This window comes from Dromaius novaehollandiae, chromosome 4 (genome assembly GCF_036370855.1).
Source record: "Dromaius novaehollandiae isolate bDroNov1 chromosome 4, bDroNov1.hap1, whole genome shotgun sequence".
NCBI lineage: Eukaryota > Metazoa > Chordata > Aves > Casuariiformes > Dromaiidae > Dromaius > Dromaius novaehollandiae.
Window position 1 is genome coordinate 57,048,245 of NC_088101.1, and position 22,709 is coordinate 57,070,953.

At 37.7% G+C, this 22,709-nt stretch overlaps 1 protein-coding gene across 5 annotated transcripts in view; it reads left to right on the top strand.

The window, feature by feature from the left end:
- DLC1 (DLC1 Rho GTPase activating protein) overlaps positions 1–22,709 on the top strand; it is a 270,306-nt gene that overhangs the window by 88,449 nt on the left and 159,148 nt on the right. For all 5 annotated transcript variants that reach the window (XM_064511120.1, XM_026093601.2, XM_026093602.2 and 2 more), the window contains 2 exons: positions 12,187–12,336; positions 14,975–15,115. In XM_064511120.1, the coding sequence (XP_064367190.1) occupies positions 12,187–12,336; positions 14,975–15,115 (291 nt within the window). The remainder of the gene's footprint in view (positions 1–12,186; positions 12,337–14,974; positions 15,116–22,709) is intronic.

Here is a 22,709-nt window from a genome sequence, read left to right on the forward strand (position 1 = left end):
GAGTTGAGTATGAATCAAAATAGTAGTATGTGTTTTGTTTCAAAAACAATTTGGATTTTTTTTGATATTTCAATTTTATCAATCTTTTTGTGTGAAAAAAATCAAGAAAACCTTTTCTTACATCTTTCTTGACATTACTGTGTATCTCACAAATGACATGAACTACTCAGTGTTTCATAGGCTGACACGGCTACATGGCACAAAAAAGAAGAGAAAGGAAATCAAATTGTGTCTTCCATTTCACCCATTTTGACAATAGGACTGTAAGGTACGTGCCATGATACTTTCTTCACTACACGAATGAAGTAGATCCACTCTGCAGAAGAGCGGATCAAGTGGTGGCTTATTTAAAGTAGGTCTCAAGCATTTGGTTTCACAATTCCTGTGCCTTTGTCCTTGGTATCCCTTCAGACTTGGGCTTGCCTGGACTACCTGAGATTTACTGTAGTCAGTATATACCTGTCTGTATCATATAGCTTTCTCTACAAAAACTCAGCTCTTCTCTCCACAGGGATTGCTTCCACCATCAACTCTAAGGTTTTAGTTTCTTTGCTGCCTCTTTACAGAAGTCTCTATAGTCTAGTCATGCTTCAAGGTTCATGGGAAGAAAAAATTATACTTGAATGCACCCTCTCTCAGCTTTCCGCCTGTTTCCCTGTCTCTTCTGATGACCTCCTCCAGATGCAAGAGGGGCTGCAAACTTTGTGTTTGGCAGAGCAAACCTAGTGCATCTCTCATGTAAATCTGATGGCTTTAGAAAATGTGGCCCTGGCTAGCTTAAGCAAGATTACAGAAAACAGTCTGATAAATGCTGGTTCTTCTCACTCTATCTAGACATCTAAATAAATGACCAGATTCTCAGAAGCTGTAAGCATTGAACTCATTTCAGTGAGTTGAAGAATGTTACAAAATGTTCCTAAGTTTCATCATACAAGATGTGAAAATTCTCAGGCAAATCTTGGTTATGAGCCCAAAATTTATTTATTTTTATAAGTCTTACCAGGTAAACTTGTTATAATATTTACTTGTATCTTTAGAAAAGAATTCCAAATTTAAACCTACCACCAAATATTCCAAATGTCTTTGCTGTGCAAATCAGTGTATTGCATGCATGTGTGCGTATTTATGTGACTGTGTATACACAGAAATATAAATAGACCCACAGGACTTAAAAGAATAATATGAAACTAAAGTAAAAGGCAGAAGCAGTTAAATATTTATATTTTTACAGAAAACAGATGACTGATAACTTGGATATATTCAAGCTAAGCCTTCATGTGGCAAAACTTACAAGATTAAGTAACTAGCTAAACGTGCTCTCCTCACGTGATGATTTGTTACAATTTTTGTGTAACAGTACATTTCTGCCATAGTGCTTTCTAGCTTTGCACACACATTTTGCTTGTAAAGAAAAAGAAATGTGGGAAATACTCTGCAACCTAAGTGACCAGGGCTTGAAACCTCAGTGGAACCCCCTCACACAAATAATAGGCAGATTGATTAAGGTATTATTAGCAAGGGGATTGTGTGTGGGGGGGGTTTAATAGCCTTCTTTTTTTTTTTTTTCATTTATTGACATTACAATCGTATTGATGAACAGAAAAGTTATCTAAAAAGATTGAGTTGACAGTGCACAGAACCTTTCACCCATTCTTGAAACACTTAATTTAATAGATTAGCATTACAACTATCTAAGACAGGCACTGCTATTTCTCACCTGGGAGAAGTTAGAGTATACAACGGTTTGTGGTTTTTAATTCTCATGTCTTTCTTAGGCCTGATTCAAATCCCGCTGCAATCAGTGAAAAGAATCCCATCAATTTCAGTAGAGTGTATGGTACTAGTATTACAGTATCTATCTTCAGGTATTGTGGTAAATTATAGTGTCACTAATCAACTTCATCTAGGTAGTAGCCATTACCTGTTTTCCAGTGTTTTCTTTGCTAAACCAGAGGACAAATTATGTTTTATATTCACTCCCCTTCCCCTGCTCTTTTCAAACCATGTTCAGTGCAGCATAAAACTAAATGGACTGAGGTCCTTTTCAGTTTTTAAGTAATTGCTTATTACCAGGTTTAGATCCCACCTACACCTAAGAGATGTGCTAGCCAAGCTAAAATGGTACTATGCTAATAATGTCAATATATTCAGTATGAGTAGAAAGAAATGCTTTAGAGGATTACAGTCATTTCTTCAATGGAAAGTTTTTCCCTGTGAGAACAGTCCGGCAGCAGAGCAGGTTGCCCCCACAGGCTGTGCACTCTCCATCCTTGGAGGTTTTCAAGACCTGACTGGATAAGGCCCTGGGCAACCTGCTCTGACTTCCCAGCTGGCCCTGCTTGAGCAAGGGGTTGGACAAGAGACCTACTGAGGTCCCTTCCAAACTACGTTATCCTGTGATCCTAGGACAGGAAAGCCTTCCTCTCCCCTCATTTTGTTCTATTCATGTACCTACTCTTTATCTCAGTCAGACCCTAAAACTGACAAAAGGTGAAGGAACTTAGGCAGGGGGATGGCAGGCGGAGAGAATGATTTGAGCAGAGTGTCCCCCAAATCCTGCACTGGTTATCACTATAATATAGTTTTGGGGTACTTTAAAAAGCATATTGTAAGAAGTGTTAGTAAGCTATGATATCAGGACAAGTAATCCGTAATATCTTTTTGCTATTTAAGATATTTAAAAGCCATGGAAAACAGTTTTCATGATGTATGTCATTTTCCAGGAAGGAAGGAGTCAGGTAGAACTGTAAATGGCTTTCCTACGCAGAAAGATAAAACAAAGGTGGGGGAGAGGGGCAGTTTAGCTTTCAAAGTGGGTATTAAAAGCAATTCGACAATTTTGCAAAAATGTACATTTAAAATACCAGAAATTAATCAGGTCTGCAACATAAGAGTGGAGAATGAGCACTCTTCCTCATAGGTGTGGCTCTTGCATGCTGCAGTACATGGAGGTGTACAGCGAACGAGGTACCTATCCTCACCCTTCTCTTTGCAGAACTGACTGCTTCATCTCCAAGATTCAGGGCCCAGTGATAATGGGCCCTAAATCGAGCTGCGGGAAGCTTAGCAGAGAGCATATCCCAGCCTTTGATTTCCAGATTCATTGCAGGCTGAAGGCACCTAATGGACCCATTTGTGAGACATCTTAGGATACTAGATATCTCCAAATTGCCACAGTGCTTAGAAGTCCTTCTCAGTTTAAGCTTGGAGTATGTTTTGGCACTGCCTAAGAAGCCAGCATTTCTCTCCCATTTTTTAAGGAGGAGCAAATAATAAGTAGGTTATGAAGTAAACTAATGGGCCAAATATGTGCTGGATGGGCCAAATATGTGAAGTCTGTTGTGTCTGTTAGATACTTAGTTATATTTACCATAAGTCTGAATTTTATTTTAAGAATGGGGTGTCCTGAGTGCTTGTGCAGCATCAAGCATCCAGACACCTGTAATTCTCATTCTCAGGCACTTCCAAATCAGACGAAGATGGACAGGTAGAATTCAAAGAACTTGTCCCAGTTCAAATGCTGGTATCACTTTAATTTCATTTTGTTGTTATAAGGAACAAATTAAAATTTTTATATGATATGAAGAAACCTGTTAGAATTCACTTTGTTATTTTCTTTCAGGATCAATTTATTTTTCTCTTACAACAGTGGGCCCTTCGTGTGTTAACCTCTACTCCAAGGCCTATCATTTTCATTTGGCAAAGTTACAAAAGAGCTTTTTTAATAATATGCCGACCTAAAAGCAAATTGTGCCCACTCCCATGATATTAACCAGCCCTTCCTACAGGCCCCCACTCAGTTTTGACATTTTTTCCTTTCCATATTTAGAATTGCTACTTAATCTTAATTCATAGTTTGTGATAAAAGAACAAACTAGAGAAATTCATTCCTAATTTTATGGAAATTGAAGTTCTCAGAAAGTGTCAGTAATTTTAACTGTTATAGAGGTAAGAAGAATTCTGATATAACATTTTAAATATTATAAAATAATACAAAGGGTAATAATAGATAAAGTCAGTGACAGTAACTATGATTTATGCTAAGAATTAATTTATTTAGAATGTCTCTCATGCTGTTCCTTGAACCTGATAAAATTTGGAGTTTGGACTTTGTACAGTCACATAAACCGTATTCCTAGTGCATTTGATTTCACTAGATATGAGGATCCATGTGAATGATCATTAGCATCAGTTCTTCTCTCTTGATTGACTTTTGAATGTTTAGTTTGACAAATCCAAAAATCTTAAAATTAAACAAAATCACAAAGCCCAGAACTGATTTCCTGAAGGACAAACCCTTCCTCTGATTTAACTGGAAAAGCATTAGAAAATAAAACAGTTCCCTTACCTATAAATCTGTAAAATAGGCATATAAAATATAAATACACAAAGGTTCACTTATTTGTGTATTTGTAAAACATAACCACAACAGACACATATCAAAGGTAAATTTCATAATGTCACTGATGCTGATTTCATTTCAGACATTTAAAATATAACCCCTATTTTGCTTAGCAGTATGACTCTGCTTGATTTAGAGCATAATAGGAAAGCAATAATAAGTTCATTAAAGTATTTTTCTGTTAATTTTGCATGAAATGACCAGATCTGAGGTGTTTTTGCAACAGTATCAGAAATGCAGCATCTGTCATATTTCACTTCTGGAGTCCTAGTTAATCACAGTATTTTTCTAGTCCTATAGTTAGTGCTCAGATTACTGTCATAATATTGTCCACAAAGCAGAAGTCTTTCCCCTCACAACAAACAGAAGCGGGGTCAAGTAAAGGTAAAAACTTTTTCTTCCTTAGTTTGGAAGTCATAGCCAGAGTAACTTTTACAGTGAGTATGATGCCAATTTACAAAATATAAGAAGAAAATCAGAAAGTAATTGAGCATTGCCTATGCTTGAAAGAGGATCCCTAGTTCCTCCAAACCAAGATACTGATTTTCTTTTATGTTTTCGGCGTATTTTTTCCACCGAATGAACACAAGGTTACGTTCATGCTGGGCTCTGTGGCTCTGTAGGATTTGATTTTGGCAAATTTTCATCATCAAAATCCTGACAAGATCCTAAATAACGAATGATAACTGGGAGGTGGGTATCATCAGATCAGCTACTGCTAACAAATATAACTCCAAAGAAAGAGGGTCGTCATCTGTAATTTACGAAATTCAATTTTTAACTACATCAGGATTAATTATAAATTATTATGCGTTGCAAATGTAAGATAATTATCTTATACTTTGGGCAAGATGTACCATTTAGAATTAACATTAGGTTTGGTTTTGCTTCTCTTAGTCACCTGAATTAGCTCCATTGATTAGTGCTTTCATTAGTGTTGCAGGAGTGTAGATATTAATGTTAGTTAATGCAGTAATGACATTCTGAAAAGCTTATGTTTTCCATTAATATCTAGCCATGCTAATATGACATTAGCTAGAGAGCAAGCCTGCTTGACCCAGTTTTCTAACACAGAGCTGTTAGGTTTTAACAGTAACCACTTCTGAGGAACTGCTACCTTCAGCATACCCTGCTGGGTTAACATAGTTAGGTAATAGTGATTCCCGGGATTGTTTTGTCCTAAGGTTTTTGAGTGATTTTCCATTGTATGACTAATGAATAATGAATTGCTAAATTTCATTATTAAAATAACTTCTCTGCTGAATAGTTTACTTGGCTGACATGAAACACAGAATATTAAAATCAAAACCGTCTGAACAAAAATAGAATACAGCATACAGGTTGAGTATGTGTTTAGGCAAAACCAGCTGTAGAAAGGAAGTTACTAAAAATGAATGCTTTTGTTTAGATAAAATTATTATAAAACATGAAAGATGGCAAGTTTATGCAGCTGAAATCAGATGAAATTCAGGAGACACTACTTGTGAAGTGTACATGGATTTGAAAAATCTTGTGAAGGGCTAGAGAAATGGAGAAGCTCCATCTCACTCCTAGTCCTGAAATCTTTAGGAACCTGCGACTTAACATCTTGGATACATTTGGATTTGATGCCCTGTGTCATTTTCCAAAACAATTTCCTCTTTTCTCCAGAGAGTGTGGCACTACCCCTGCAAGAAGGAATCATATTTTATGTCCAGAAATAAAAAAAGCATGCATTTGGCTGGGAGAACATGCCTTTCAAAGTCTGACTTTCTGATGCTGTTTCGTTGATTACATTTCTCTTATAAAAGGAGACAGTGTCATAATTGTTAATTTCAGTAGTGTACAGCAATCAAGTGCCTCTGAAGTCTTTTCTTTTGCAAATATAACTCATTTGTGGATTTAAGAAGAATTAAAAAGTGCATATTTTGCAGTGAGCTGTAAACCAGTGCTATGGAATACACGACATTTCGAAGAATTCGGTCATCTATTCAAAGTTCTTATAAGAAGAATTAGAAAAAAGCTATTTTCCAAAAAGCATGTACATACATATGTACACCAGTTTATGCTTGTGTTACTTGTATCAGTTTCAAGCCATTTTAAAGATTAGTTCAAAATGCAATTTATAATCATAACAATACTGTTACCTTCCCTGATGACTACACCTTCTCTTGTATGGAAGAGGAATAGAGTGCTTAAGTTTTTTCATGGTATCTTAATAGTCTCCACCTGCAACCCCCACTCAATCCAATGAAGAATAGGAGTTGAATGTGGTAGTACAAGATATAAAATTTAGACAAAAGTAAAATTCTTCATGTTTTCCTAAAGTTTGTGAGCTGTTCACTGCAGTGTAAAAGGGTAAAAATTACGCATTTGATCATACACCTGCTAGTAAAAGACAACAGATATAATCCCCAAATAGGATATTTTGCATTATCCTTAGGGCATGTCTTCAGTTCAGATGAACATCCTCACAGTCTGAAAACAGGGATTTAATAACTTTCCATTTTCCAAAAAAGTGTATTTTTTAGCTAGGGAAGACAAGAATGAGGAATTTAATGCCATCTGAAATACATAACATTAATAAAGATTTTACGTCAGCCCAGCTGGCTGGAGATCAGAGATACTGGAGGAAACTCCGCCAGCTCTTTCCACAAAAGCTGCCTCTCTGCTGTGGGCAAGCGGGCTTGTCCCGCCAGCCCTGCAGCAGGCTCGCCTCTGGAAACGGCCTCTGCAATGCAACCAGGCGCATCCCGCCGCAGGGGGACTGGGGACCTCGCCTGTTTTGAGCTGTTTGTAAAGCCAAGCTCATGATTTTGTCTAATTAAGAGTATCTTTGCATAATATGCAATTATGCTTATGTACTTCACACAGCATCACAAAGGCGCTTATAGGAACTTAGATTGCTGAGTGTGTAAACAAGCTGTGTGTTTATGGTACAAATCTGACCCCAAAAGATCATTTCTCTCCCTTAATTCCAGGGTTTCCCTGACTACCTTTTAAAAAAAATTTACCCTTGTGGTGAAAATGCTTTTAAAGAAGTTTTAATTTCTTCAGGATCTATCGACAAAGCTGTTTAACCCAGGCCCTTACTATGAGGCTCACTTCATAACTCATTTTGGATTATCAACATAATTTTCTTTGTTCCACTTCTGGGAAAAAAAAGACAATGGGACTCCCCCTTTCTGTCCTACTGAGGCAGCAAAATTTTTATAAAATTCGTCATGATAGACTAAATGCATTGTATAAAATATGAACATTAAAATAATTAACTATGAACAGAAATCAGTGTAAGGAATTAAGTGTATTGTATGATGCAAGACCATTAGAGAAAACGACTGGATGCATTGTGTTATTTCTTTTCAGTGCAGTTCTCTGCGTTTTCGGGGCATCATACGAATTTGTGGTTTTCTGAACTTAGGTATACTACTTCAGAGGCCGCTTTTGAAAAGAAGCGTCCAGGAGGAAGCTGGAGCGCAGCCAGCACAATGTTACGGTGACAGGCCGTGAGCCCTCGTGCCGGCACTTGCTGCTGCACGCCCGCGGAAGGAACAAGTCCATCACCCTCCTACTTCAGAGCCAGCAAACACCCGCTTGTCAGTTAACGTGAAACAATTCGAGTAGTTTCATGTGTAGAAAGGCTGGGCTTCTCCTGGGCGGACGTTCAAGGGCTCAGGGAACTGCTGCTTTAAAATGGCGCCGTCCCCGGCTGGGCTGAGAGAGGCGCCATGCGCCATGCGGTGGGGCCCGCGGTGTGGGACAGTGGCCAGGGCCGCCACGGCCGGGGCCACCCCGGCGGGCGCAGACGGGCCCCGCGGGCGCCCCGGCACGGCGGGCCGCGAGCCAGGGCTGGGGCGGCCCCGTGGGGCGGCTGAAGCTGGGGCTGAGCTGAAAGGGCCTGGGCAGGGCGGGGGCGATTACTGCGGCCGGCGGTGGCGCGGGCCGCCTGGGCCGGCAGGGCAGCTCGGCCCGGCCCGGCCCGGCCCCGCCCCCCGGGAGCGCTACCGCCCTGCGGGGTTTTGTGTAGCAGCTACTTCTGGGCAACGCTCGTGCTGTGAGAGTTAAAATGGTGTTTACTCTTCAGGCTGTGTATTTGTTTTCAAAAGGTAGCCTTTGCCTCAGGCCTGCACAGCTCGAAGAGGTATGTGGGGAAAGAGGCTACAACAGGCAGAAAACACAGTGTGTAAAAATGTAAAACAGTGGCTGTAGGAGAAGGGAAGAAAGGCGTGTAGAGAAAAAGGTTTAAGAGGCAGAGGAAGTGAAGGGCATCTGCTTCAATTGCTTTGCTCTGCCCTGATAACACAAAACAGATGTATTAAATCCAAACGCCACTAATTTTGTGCTGCATGGCTGCTCTCTTTTTGTTCCAGAATAGGCTAAATTCATTGCGAAATACTGATAATGCAGGTATAAAAGCTGCAACTTCAAAGCAGAACGAAGTAGGCACTTAGCATTAGTCAGAGTAGTTCTAAAAATACTGCTCTTCCACTGTGTTTGCTGTGAAACATTCAAAATCAAAAATACAACGTTGCACAGAGAACATCATGTTCAGAAGATGCCAGGTGCTCTCGATGCAGAGTGGTGGTGCCACAGCGACTTCACGTTAAACAACGGCTTGTAAATCCACGCACGGAGGAGCTTGGTACTGACAAGACAAACAAGCGGCTCAAGGCACAGCAATGCACAGGAGGAAAAAAAAAATCCGTGTTGTTCTTTAGAGTAAATACTCAGTTTTAACTAATTCCTTTACCACACCAGTAAGGATCAAACTTGAAAGAAGTAGGGCTTTTCCAGTTCATGACCTAAAGTGTTTCCTCTTTGTGTTTGGAGACATGTTGAAAATAAAATCTCCAGACAAAAAACATACCAAGAGTGACCTGATGTGTATCTTTACAATACATTCTTGAATTGCCCAATGCAAATGCCTAAGGGCAAAAACTAAGGTTGCTAAGACAGTCTTCAGCCAGGCACCTTCTAATGCTTGAGTTTCGACTTCATGATGCCAGAAGTAGGATTTGTGTGTAATTCTACAAATGTAATTTATATGGTTGTATGGTAATCTCAAAGGTAACCAGCCAGTGTTGGGGGAAAATGTGAGAGGCTGGATGCAAAGGAAATACTATCTCTTCAAAAGAAAACAAATGAATTGTTAATATCTTACTGGCTTTAGATCATATCACAAATTGGTAACAAGATCTCAGAATATACACACAGGGGAGATACAAAAAAGACAAATAGGCTATAAAAGTCTTGGAAATTTTTTAGATAATATCAACGCTAAAACTCTCTAAACATAAATTAATCCTATGATAATATTTATTTAGTGTGTCTTATTGAATTTTTAAACAAGATTAGCTTTTTTTACTTGTACATGTTAATTTTTCCTGGTGTAGTCTTTAGGCTTTTATGTATACAATTTAATAGTGACCTGACCAGGCAGAACGCAATTACTGTGGTGTTCAGTGAATGGCGCAAATAAGAACTGTAGTCAAAATGTTAGAACTTCTCATGACAAGGCGGATGGCAGTGGTGTGTGGTTCTGGCTGTGCCTGACAGGAGTACTCAATAACGTAGCTAAATACCATACTGATAATGTTACTGTTTTCTGAAAGCGGTGTTTGCCTGCAAACCTGGGCCACTGTGTCAAGCCTGAATATCACGTTGAACAAAATTTTTTTCACCACTTTGGCACATTTTTCTCCGACATTCTCAATCTGCTACTGGCTAAGCAAGCTTATAGTTATTTGGCAGAATAACTCAAACAATTTACCCAGGGAAAACTCCGGATTTATCCAGTTAACTTTTTTTTCCTTCACGTGAAACACCTATTATCTCTCCAGCCTGCAGTTAGAAAAAAACAAAAGTTTTGACATCTACCCAATCACCATCTGTTTTGGTGTGGCAATTCACTTGTGTTTTTTCTTTAAATGAAGTGTAAATTTTATGTGGATTAGTCTTTTCAGTGCTGTATTTCCAAGTGAAGCTTATAGAAACATACTTAAATCAGGGGTCCTTGTGGGAACCTAGTTCTGGGAGCTGTACAGCCACCTTCCCTAGACATATAATATCATTGTGCATACTGCACAGCATGGCTAAATGGGCCAAGTCATGCTACAGTCTCACCCAGTGTGGTGTGAAGAAGGTCATGTCGTCTTGGTTACCAGACCGTCATTTGTACCTTCGCACTCCTGCATCCATGCAAATTAGAAGAAATAATGGCTCTGAATTTTGCAAACTCGAGACAACAGTTTAACAAACATCAGTTAAAATGAAGATGAATGGAGTTTCAATGAACTGTTTGGGGCACTGTGTTTTCAGTTTGAAAGAAAGCGCAGCTTGACCTGTGACACCGATCGCTGTGTTGTTTTGAGGTAGTACTGCGCTCTCAGGTTCGTTCCAAACTCCGTTCAGGTTCATCAGGAGGTCCCGCAGATTCGTAAGCTTCCAGCAAGCCAGTCCAAAATGTCATGTACTAACAAAATATGAAATGCACAAATAGTCGTCTTGCGTTTGGCCTTTGCTATAACATTCTGCATAACTGCTATGGACTAGTAGGTTTGTATCCCTGCTTTTCTAAGGCTTAGCTAACTAACCTTGAGTCAGCTCTGTCTTCAGCAGTTGAGAACATACCGACTATGTTTTATATGACCATTTTATCTATACAGTTCCTTTAATTTTAGTGGGAATCATTTCATTCATGTTTTGCAAAGTCTTTGAAGCAGTTTTTAAAAACCTGCTGATAGAATCCTAACTAAATAGAGAAATTTATGTATAGCTTGCAAAACAGTTTATTGCCTATCAAGATTGTCTGGTTTGGGCTTTTATACTCCCTGCTTCTTGGGCACAATGGTGCAATTATGACATTTTTGTTTGTACTTCTCAAAAGGATTTATAAAAATATTCTTTGAAGCAAGTTAATGGAATTTCCTTATTTTGCAGTTTCCTAGTGTGGAAATCCATAAAGGAACTGATGGGCAATTTCATACTCCTGACTTTCAAGGCAGACTAGCTGGCTGGCTAATGTGCTGGCTATACTCTATATAAAGGGAAAAGAGAGGGAGTGGCTCCTTGAGAACATTATTTAGCCCGTGTAACTTAAGGTCCTGCTTTAAGTTGCCGTTTTCAGGAGCTTGCCTGTTTCCATTTGCTACAAGTGGAGTGTAAGGAAATAGGGTGGGTAAACTAGGTTTTTAAGACTGTGATGACCCCTCACCCTTCTCTCTTTCCAGTCGGAGTATCTATGATGCTGTTTACTATAGTGTTACTATATCTCATATATATCAAGAATTTCTAATGAAGACAGAAAACTCTGCAAAGAATTGAAAATCCATGGTTATGCTGATGAGTTACACAGGAAAAGTAGTTGCAGCTATCCCCAACTGGAAAATGGCTTCTTTGAACTTCCTCCTCTTCCATATTAACCTTAATCATTTGTATTTTTATAACAAATTAATTAACTTGGGGTGAATTTTTGGAGGAATTTTTAGAATCAGTAGCTGTCTAAATTGCCTGTTGGGTCAAGGAAATGGCTGTGGCGCATTTATATCAAACAACTGTGCAAGTCTTTTTTAAAAAAAGTTAGTTGTTGTAATGGAGGTATATTAAATATTTACGCAAAATGCATTCCTGGCAGCAAGTCAATTTCAGTGAATTGATGACACAAGAGTTTTCCCCCCCACCCAAAAAAAGAGAATTTTCTGGCTATTATTCAATGTATTTTTGTGCTAAATGAAGAAATAGAGAGTTTTGTATTCTTTCCAAGAAATGCCCTTTCAGATTTAGCAATTGTATGTTCTGTTCCTCAGGAAATGAGAGAAGATCGGGATCGATCACGACTGGATTCTATGGTGCTGTTAATTATGAAACTGGACCAGCTTGATCAGGATATTGAAAATGCTCTCAGTGCAGGCTCTTCCCCATCCAGCACCCCAACGTACAAACGGAGGCATATACCTGTGAGCAAGTTTGTTTAATCCTTCTTACTGTGCTAAGCAGAATCTGCTTTATCTTTTTTCCTTTCATTCATCGTGTTTATCAGTGTTCAGTTTCAGAACAAAAGTTCTTTTTGTAAAGAATTGGTTGTATATTTCTCCTTGTTTATATGTGTGTTTTGAAGGCAGTAAGTGGTGGCACCCATTAGTTCCTCCTGCCATCCTTTCATAGATGACAGCATCAAAGGTTCTCCAGTGAAGGGAAGGGAGAGCAACAAGATTCAGAAAATGTCTGGCTTTCTTATTATCACTTACTGTAAACACAGAATCATCATGGAGTCAGGATCACACCAGTCTTAGAGCATATGTGTATATGTCATTAAATAGTTAGGACTGGAAGTAGGTGTGAGCTACAGGTCTTGTTTTTCTGATAGAGGTAGGGTTCAGGATTTTTTTTGCGGAGACACACTTAAGAAACTCTCTGTCATGTGAAATAAAACTCTGGGCAATATCCTACACATTTATTTACATTAGAGAGTCTTTTGCTGAGAGTAGTGAGAAGGAAGACTCTACAGTTCACAAACATGACTGATACTTTTTTTTTTGATGTTTACAAATAAAACTGTGAAGAACATGAAATGGCTGAGCCAAGGTGCTCTCATACAGGCTTCCTATTAATTTTACCCAAATGTGCTGCAGCTGTACTTCAATTTAAGAAACCTGAGAAATACCACCCCAAAAAGTCTAGGTTACCATCCAGGTTGCTTGGTTTGGTGGTGGTGTTTTCTCTAAAGTGATGAGAATTTTTCCTCTTAAAGCCAGACTTCGTTATTGCTGCATAGTCAAGCAAGTAATGCTGTAAGTGAGAAAAGCAGTATTAAAGTTACAGTAGTTTTCATCACCTGAAGAATATACAATACCTTATTTTTAAAGGACATAATTATATTTTAAGTTCTTAAAGTCCCTTTAAAGGACTTAATTATGCTTTTCCCTCGGGATATCAAGATACTCGTGGTGTTACCTTGGGCGCTGATGGGAGAGGAAAGCTGAAATGCATTGTTAATTTCTGTGCTCCATACTTGACCAATGAATGCCAGCATTTTAGCTAATTTCTTGCTGCCAGATAGGGAGTCTTGGCATTCTGCCTAAGTAAGCCTGCAACATAATCAGAGATAGTACCTGTTTCTGTGCTGCAAGGCAACATTGGAACCGTACAGAAAGACAACATGCATCGAATATGAAATATATGCTGTTTATATATACTGATTTTCTAGGAATTTTGGGACCTTTGAGTATTATGAATCAGAGGATTAAACAGTTTGGTTTTCAGAGCACTTACACATTCTGTTTTCAGTCTCATGTTGATGTTATAGTAACAGATCATTTGAATGTGATACAGAAACTTGAGTACTGGGACAGGGAGCATGGTTGTGCCCTGTGGCAGTATGGCTCTGCTAAGCAGAAGCTTATAAGACCAGCTAGACCCAAGCTGACTCCTGCAGAGGCTACAGAGGCATGTCTTTGCTGCATTTCCCAGTGCTTCACATTACAGAGGACTCAGACTCTCTGGGAGGAACTATCTGACTCACATGCATGGTCCTACACAGGGTGCAACTTTAATTACTGACCCTTTTCAGAAAATAGCACACTTGGGTATTTGGTGCAGAGGCACCTGTCTAAGCGGTCAGGCTACATTTGGCAGACCAAATACTTAATTGGAATTAATGAATCAAAGGATTGCCATTTCTTTCCAGTTCAGGAGCAGAACCCCTCTGATTTGTCTGCCTCATATTCCAGCCATTCTGGGAACGTGATATTAGGAAACTGAGGCTTTATCTGCGCAGAGTCGGCTCTTACCAGCTGGGGTTAACAGTTCAGGCTTTTCTGTGTAGTGTTTCTCTGTATTCACACAGGCTGCACCTCGGCTAACAAACCCGGCAGAATCTAACTGGTTCTGCATTTAGTCAGCTCTTTGCCAGATGTTTGTCACAATTTATATGCAAGTGGTATAATCTCCCACCCTCATCCTACACAGTAAATCAAGCATGCACTATATTTTTAAAAGCCTGTATTTACTTCATCAAGAATAAAGCATCCTACTTTTCTTCTTCTTTCTATTCTCAAAAAAAGGAATGTAACCTTGCCATGAAAAGCAAGGGCATTTTAACCAGAAACAACATTCGGCTGATAAGTCTTTGCTGATTCTAAAACCTAAGGAGTTGTACCTCTGAATTGTATAAACTGCTGAATGATGATGTCATTTCAGCTGTGTAATGGTTTACAGATGTTCACTGAGCTTACAATGCTGCTGGAGACAGAAGGTGGGAGCACACAGGAAATACTGAACATCAGAGAAAGATGTCAGACTTCTGCAGCTCTTAACTGATTTTTCTTACCTTGCATTCTACCATTTAGGGGAATTACAGCTTTGATGTTAGTGATGATTTATAACTTCAGAACAGCAGCTAATGCAAACCACCACATTGAAAAGAAGGACAGCAAGAGAATGTGTAGGGAACACAAAAGAACAAGATGAAATGCTGTTATAAAGAAATTTAAGCACATATGTTTGAGCCTGTATAAATACTTCTATTATTTAGAAGAACTAAATTTTTATTTTGTATTCATATGTGCTAAAGAGAGTTAAAACTTGTATTTATAGGATGTTGAATCTGGTTCTGAAAGTGGAGTGGATGTTGCTTCAGTAAATCACTCGCAAACAAACTTGTCTCCTAATATCCATGCTCCTGACCTAGCATCTCCCTGTTCAGTTGCCAACTCTGGAGCTAAACCAAAGGCTGGGGTGAGTATAAAGATTATTTTTTCTTAATAGCAATCACAATATCAGTCTGAAATTGAAAGAAAGATAATTTATACTATTCACTACAATGGATTGTAAATCAGTGTGTGTGTGATGCTGAAAAAACAGACTAATAAAGCTGGTTGTCTTAAATGCCTTTTGAGTGGCAAAGAATCCTTAAGCAAAGTACAGATTTGACATTGAGAAACACAGCATGATCAGTTGGTGATTGTAATAGGTTAGGTCATTATGTGAAAAGATAAACTTTAATGGACCCATTCCATTTTACTTTGGAAGGTAAGATTACCTGCAGTGTTAAGTATCATGCATCTGTCAGTGAAATGACAGGAAGTTGAACGTTGAAATCTGTTTAGATGAATGATCCTGCCATATGATCTATGCACTCACATCGTATAGTATGGCAAAAAGTTCCCAAATCCTGGTTAGCCCCACTGAAAGGAGAATGTTGTTCCAAGGCCAAATTTGGCAAGCAATTTCACATGCTCAAGATGAGAGGGAAGCCTCTGAGCAGGCAGACTCTTCCTAGGAGGGGAGATAAGGTAGGAGAGTTCAAAAATGACAAGGAGCTCGGCATTTTTGATTGCTTTTGTCAAGCTGTTACAAAAGTGCCAATGCATCCTTTTATAAACACTGGTGCCAGCCATGGACAATGTACCCAAAAGGTGGAATCCCTATTATGCAGTATACAAGCAAGTCTTCCAGGTACCATTTCCACTATTTCAGTGAAATACTTGTAAGCTGCCAGCGGAGTCCTTATTTCACTTTCACTACACACTTGATACATGTTGCTGTATTTTGCATCACCGACTTCTGGAGATTCATTTCACAAGCAATCTGCTATGTATTATTTACTGCTCAGGTAGGAGTCAATGGAGCTCTCATCCTTCTGTATTTATTCACAGATAGAGCTATCAGGAGCATAGGCCTTTCTTTTGCCATTGTCTGTCTACTGAAGAATCCTTAACTCTTCAGCTGTCAGCACATGCAGAAATGCTTGGCTGTCCCAAAAACTCTTGACGCACTTTGTGTTCCGGCTTGCACTTGCTTTTTTCACTCTGTCACGAGCTAGAGAAATCTAGGCTTTTCTAAGCTTTGTCTAGGTTCACACATCTTAGAGCCATTCCAGTCAGTTCATCCATTCAACTGCTGCTGGAAACTGGACTAGCAGAAAATCTGGGATAAAATATTAAAATATAAAGTGTGGTTAGCATAAAGATACATGTTTATAAGAGGTTTATGAAAAGTAAAATAAAGAGGCAAACTGTCATTTACTGCACTGCAATAGCAAGTTAACTAATGTCTTCGACTGAGGCAGTAACAAAAGTTCTAATAAACATTTACATTCAGGATTGTTCACTCGTACAAAAATAAATTCACTCGTAATCTATCCTTGCTGCATAACTATAGCAAATAGAGAGCTCTGCACTCTGTCATTGCATACAATGCAGCACAAATTCTCAAATAAGTACATATGTTATGCTAGAAGGTGCTATCCCATTTTGCCAGTTCCTGAGAAGAACAAAGACACTCTTTAAGGTATTAAACATCCTTTTAAAATTTAGATTTCTCTACTAATATTTGGGGAACACTGATCACTGGCTTTGCAGTAATGTGGGTCACTTCATTTGGAGCTGGATGCAACATGTTAATTCCCTTTTTATAAGTGTTTATTCTTTGACTTTGGCTGTGCTATATATATCATGCTGAGCATATCTGAGAAGATATTTTGTGATATACTTTTTAATGTATATGACTTTGTAAAGGTTTTTGGGTTTTTTTTTTAATTTGTAGAGTAAATATTCAGAAATCTCTGTTTACTGGTGTGTGGATCATAGAGCTGCAATACAGATTCCCCTTTTCTTAACATTTTTGAAAACTGAAATTAATTTTCCTCCAAACTCAACTCTTTCCTAAGGTTTTGCATGCTGCAGCTTGTCACACTCTGTAGCAGGATTTGGGATGGGATCTTTTTAGCAGGATCTTTTTAGACCGTATTTTTACTCTTCTCATAGCAGGTTTGTTAAGTACATAGTGTCCATTTTTGCTCAACAGAGTGTAGATCTGAAGTTGAGGAAAAAAACAGACCCTCTCAGATACATTCTATTCCTTTGGCTTCGACCTTTCAGATTGTGTTGTCTCATGTACCCTTCCGATCTACAAACTGAGTGCTGATGTGTATTGTGGCTTCAGCTGTTCAACTTCAGCTGCCTCCCTGCCTGTAATCAAACTTAACTTGAAATCATATGTTTTCTTTGAACATACTAGGAGAAAATAATCCTCAGTTCTAACCCTTGTGTCCCTTTAGCCCTGTTGTTCATCTGGTCTGCACAGCTGAATACTCTACTGCTAGGTGCTTGACTGGAATCCTATACCAGTAGAAAAGAAGTGCCTGTATCCTTCTGGTCATGTTTAGTGTTGGGCTCTGTTCAACATGAAAGTTTAGAAAGGGTACACTGAACAGCATCTCCTTGAAACACAGGCCGGAATAGATATCAGGGATGCTTCTGTACAGATGATTTCCTTATAGAGATCACCTGTGAACACCCTCAAAATATGGTATTCTATTTTAAGGGGGACAGCTGTTGTAGTCACTTTTTGTCATAGTAGCTGGTGTAGGAATAGGCTTATAACACACTGCATTACCAAACTGCTTTTTAAAGGTGATTGTTTCAAAGATTTTACTTCCTTTTTGCTGCAGTGCAACTGGAGATCTTCAAGGATTCCAGATGCTTATTCTCCATAGACAGCTTATTTTGGTTTTTTTATTAATAGTATGTAAACAGGAGTATGACTGCAATTAGTTATATTATGGAATGACGTGGTATTTTTAAACAAACTGTAGCAAACTGTTGACTGCATCTAAAGTGGGCTGTACAAGCAAAACAAGACATCATGTGGAGACTTGGGGGGGAAATGAATGATAAGGCAGGGACTTCAAAGATGCGGGTTCAAGTCTAGTCCCTGCTGCAAAACTTGTACAAGCTACATAACTTCACAACTCTGTATCTTATGATAGGAAACTGTATAGACTATATACACAAACTATCCTTTCAAGATTATTAAGCCTTACATGGAGTTAAAACAAAATAAAGTTTCTAATAAGGCCATATTGTGCTAAAATATCTGTAAGTAGAATTTGGCCTGTTAATCCTAGTGGAAATGATTTATCCATCAGTTTATGGAAAAGGAGAATATTTTACATTTTTGTGAGTAGATTTTATAAAACATTAAACAAGTTTTCCAGTAGCAGTAGTATTCAAAATTATATTCAAAATTCATTATCAATTATCATTTCTCTTGAACAGTAATAGTAGACTTTCTTTTATGGAAAGATGTCTGAATTTCCTATATATAATGTGCGTGTCTGCATATGTACATACACAAGTTATTTAACAGCTCATAAAAACTTCATTTATAGGCAGACAATTCTTGTTAGTGTCAATGTGTGTGCCTACATTACTTACATATTAATTAATTTATGAAAATAAATAAATATATACACACCTGTAGTACTCCTTGCTAAGCAGAGAAATAGTAAGAACAGAATTCTCCTCAGAGCAGTGTGTACCTTTCTGTCATTCCGTTGTGCATCATGTAAGCCTTTAATATGCACATTCAGATGATACTTTGGGCCTGTGAGAAATACACAGTTGAATAATCTTCATCCTAAATTTAAAAATCTGTTACTATAATATTTCATGCTCAGAGAAAAATAGTGTGATGTGATCATTAGAGAGTACATCTCCCATGTTATGTAGAACCGTATAGTAAGATGTATGTTTTTAGCATCTTAGTTACTAGTGTTTATGAAGTAAAGCATGTTCATGCTTCTATAATTAGCTCATCTCTGTGTTCTGTTTTTTATTCACCAGACTCCAAAATAGACAATGATTTTTGAATATTAGCTACACACTTGGCAAGCGTAAGTCATATGGGAGTTGAAATCAGCTTAAAAAAATATGAAATCAACAGTCTTTTGCCCCAGTGGTCATGAGAAACACTGAGAAATAGGAGTGTCTGGTCTGGATTTGGATAGCAAGGAATGTAAATATCCTATATGTCATTGCTTTCTACAAACTAATGCCACACAGCTGGACACTTAGAACATTGTTCAACAATAAAGACCAGAAACGACTGAGTTTTAAATTTGGCTTGATTATTATAAAAACAATATGTGGTACAGAACTCTAGAATGTATTTTAATAACAAAGGGTAAGTTACAATAGCCTTGTGCAGTGTTCAGTTAAAAGTTAACTAGTTAAGGAAAGCAAAGCTTGAATCAATTATCATTATTGGGTTTTTTTTGTAAATATAAAAATCTGGCTAAGGGACAATAGCAAGTGAAGTTGTCGCCAAATTTTTGTCCTTGAAAATCTGCTTTGCAATGCCTATCTATTTTCTGTTCAGGTGAAAAAAACAGCTGTGATTACTTTCTACTGCTTTTCTTGGCAGTCCTGTCCTTTTTACTTCAACAGTGCCCAACTTAGTATTAATCACATGTACAAAGGTAATCAGAAATCTATTATCACTAGAATAGCTGGTATCAAGAAGACTGTTTTTCAAATTAGCTGAAATGACTCATTTAAAATGCATTCATTTCTCAGAGTGATTTTAGGCACCAATTATGCCTGCAAGTACAAAATCACCTAGTCTGGCTAAGCATTAGAATAGGTTCAGGTGCAGCTACTGATTTCAGTGGAGCCCTGGATAAGCTCATGGATCCACTTTCAAAAATCTTCATACTGGGTCAAACAAAAGGTTGTATTATTTAGATGACAGGTTTGCCAACCATTCACATGTGTTTTTAATGAATAGCATATTTTAAAATTTTAACTGTTTAGACAAAGCCAAGTCATTCTGTGAAGAAATTCAGAGATTTGTAGATAATGAAAATAGAGTTCAAGTTTCTTTCTGCTGTATGGCACTGTTCTGTAAGTTGTGAAATGAAGCTAAAATAAGTAAGTACATAAAATAAGTACAAGAAAACCTTGATTTCAGAATCAAATATTCATAAAGGAGGTCAGCAGCTGTTTGAAATGTTTACATGTCCCATTGCATTGTGTTATATATTAAATTCTGTGAACTATGAGGTGTGTAAACACATGCAGAGTATTTCAGTGAAATCATACAGGTACATTTTTCATGGGTATGCTATGGAAAAGCTGATCCTATTTTAGTCTCACTGAATCATACCTTTATTTAAAATCAAATAATCTACTGATGCTTAGGTACTCTGATATGGAGCACAGGATGACTGAGTTAGGTGGATAGCAATTTCATCAATTTATTAAAATACCTGGATCATATTTTACATTTTGCTCATATTATGACATTCCTGAGTTCTTACATTACTCATTCGGGCAAACTGAGAAGTCATTGTTGTAGGCATTAGGGAGAGAGATTCTTACTATGTGACAGTAATTAAAATATTTCTCTAAAACTTAAGTGTTTTCATTACTAAAAGATGGGAAAAGACTTCTGGATCTGATCGTGTTGATTACATTAGTGTTGCCTGCCATTTTTCCTTTCTATATGGAAAAAAGTGTTTTAGAAAACAAGATTATTATTATAATTAATTGTGGAAGTGAATTTTAACATGAACACTTTTTCAGTTGGATTCTGACAGACTGTTATTTAGTTCCAGAAAGTCTTTTTTCAGTACCTAAACTACCATGAAGTTATATTTGCCAGTCACGTAGCAGATAACAGCAGGATGACCCTGTGTTTCTTACATGAAGCTCCCTCAAAATTTTACTTTGATTCTGACATGGTCCCCAAAAGAATCCGTATTCTGATTTGAGTAGAACTTCCTATGTTAACTCCTTAGAATTCCTAAACGCATTTTATTTTTTGTTTAATGAAAGAAGAAGCAAGCTGCAAATGGCAGAGGTGTTTTTTGTTCTCTGTAGCCTATTAAGCTCCACAAATTTTAGAGGTGAGTACATTTTTACAGTGAGAGTAAGCCACTAGAATTTGAATCAAAAGTACTCAATCCAGTTATGACATCCTTGACAGGTCTACATGGGTCAGGGATAGTGTCTCTCTCTCTCAGTATTGATTATTAAGTGACGGAAATGTATAGAAATTCATACAGCAATAAAATGTTTGCCATTTTGTATAGCTGCAGTATGATGCAGGAAATGCATGTATTAAGCTATCCACTTTTGTTTCCAAGTTTGGGAACCTACATAAATATCCTCACTTGCAAAGTGCTAAGCATAAAGACTTCTCAGTGCTTTCCAAGATGTGAAGGGTTATGTGAAGTGCATGTGCTTTTTTACATCTACAGGAATGTCAATGCATTTTTGTCTCTTCTTGCAAACCATTTATAGCAGCTCAGCTTACATACAATGTTTTTCATGTCTTCCTCCTTTCTGGAGTGTTGCTGTCATTGTAACATTGTCTTCTAACAGTCTGGTTATGTACAAAAACTGTTTTTATAAATGGAAGGAAAAGTTAGGACTTCTTTAGCAGTGACTTTGCTAATTGTACTATTTATTAAAGTGTTAAGTACATTTATTCACTATATGCTGCCATCTGCTGCTTAACTCTTGTAAATGAAGGGTACTAAAAAGGGGGCATCAAGCATTTACACTGTTTCAGACAATCATGCTGATTGGAACATTTTGTAATCGAATATGTAGACTGTGTCATGTTTCAAAAGTTTTTTATCTTGTACAGGTGTATTTACAGATGTAAATATTTCTAAGATATGATATACTAAAGACTGATATTTTCCTATTGGAATGAAATTTTAATGAAAATGATAGCGGATGGGGAAACTTTTAAAAATGTTAATGAAAAATTTCCCAACTAGTTCTAAATAGAGTTGCTTTTACAGTAGTGGAGGAAACATTCAACTGTTCATGGACATAAGAAGTTTGGAAGATTTTTGGATGAATCCCTTGAACAAGAACACAAAGAGCTTTTACAACAGATAGTAAATTTTAGTGGGCTTCCGTTGGCACTATGTTCAATATTCTGTTTTATCAGCCATAGGCTGAGTTTGCAGACTGACAGCATTGAGGGCAGGGATTCACCCTTCTTCATTAGATATAAACCTATGAAAGGCAGAAAGCAAAATTATGTTTAGCGGCAATATTCTTCTTTTTTATTGTGTGATAAGTTTAGTGCAAGTCTCTCTTCTGTGCTGTTCCATGTGGGCTGAGTGGAATCTTTACCAAGTTTCCCCTTTCTTTTCTTGAAGTTACTTAAATATGTTTAACTATATGTCAGTATGAAATTTTAACTCTTTTTCAGTACTGGAAAAGTTAAGCTTACATGACCTTTTTATTATTGCATTTAAAGAAAAATACTTTGTAAAATTTTTCTGTCAGCATGCAATCCATATTTTGCATCTCTGCATTGCAGAACTTGAATCCCATAATCCAGCTCAGAATTGTTACTGCATGCATGAGCAAAACAGGCAAATTTTTATATCAGTGTCAGTCAGAAGCCTGTGAGTGGAAAATTGCTGAACTCATTTTTAATGTTTACACCACAAAGAATTTATTTTCTGTGGAGAAAAATAAAAGTTCACTAAGCATAGAAATGCAGTCTTATTGAAGGCATTAAG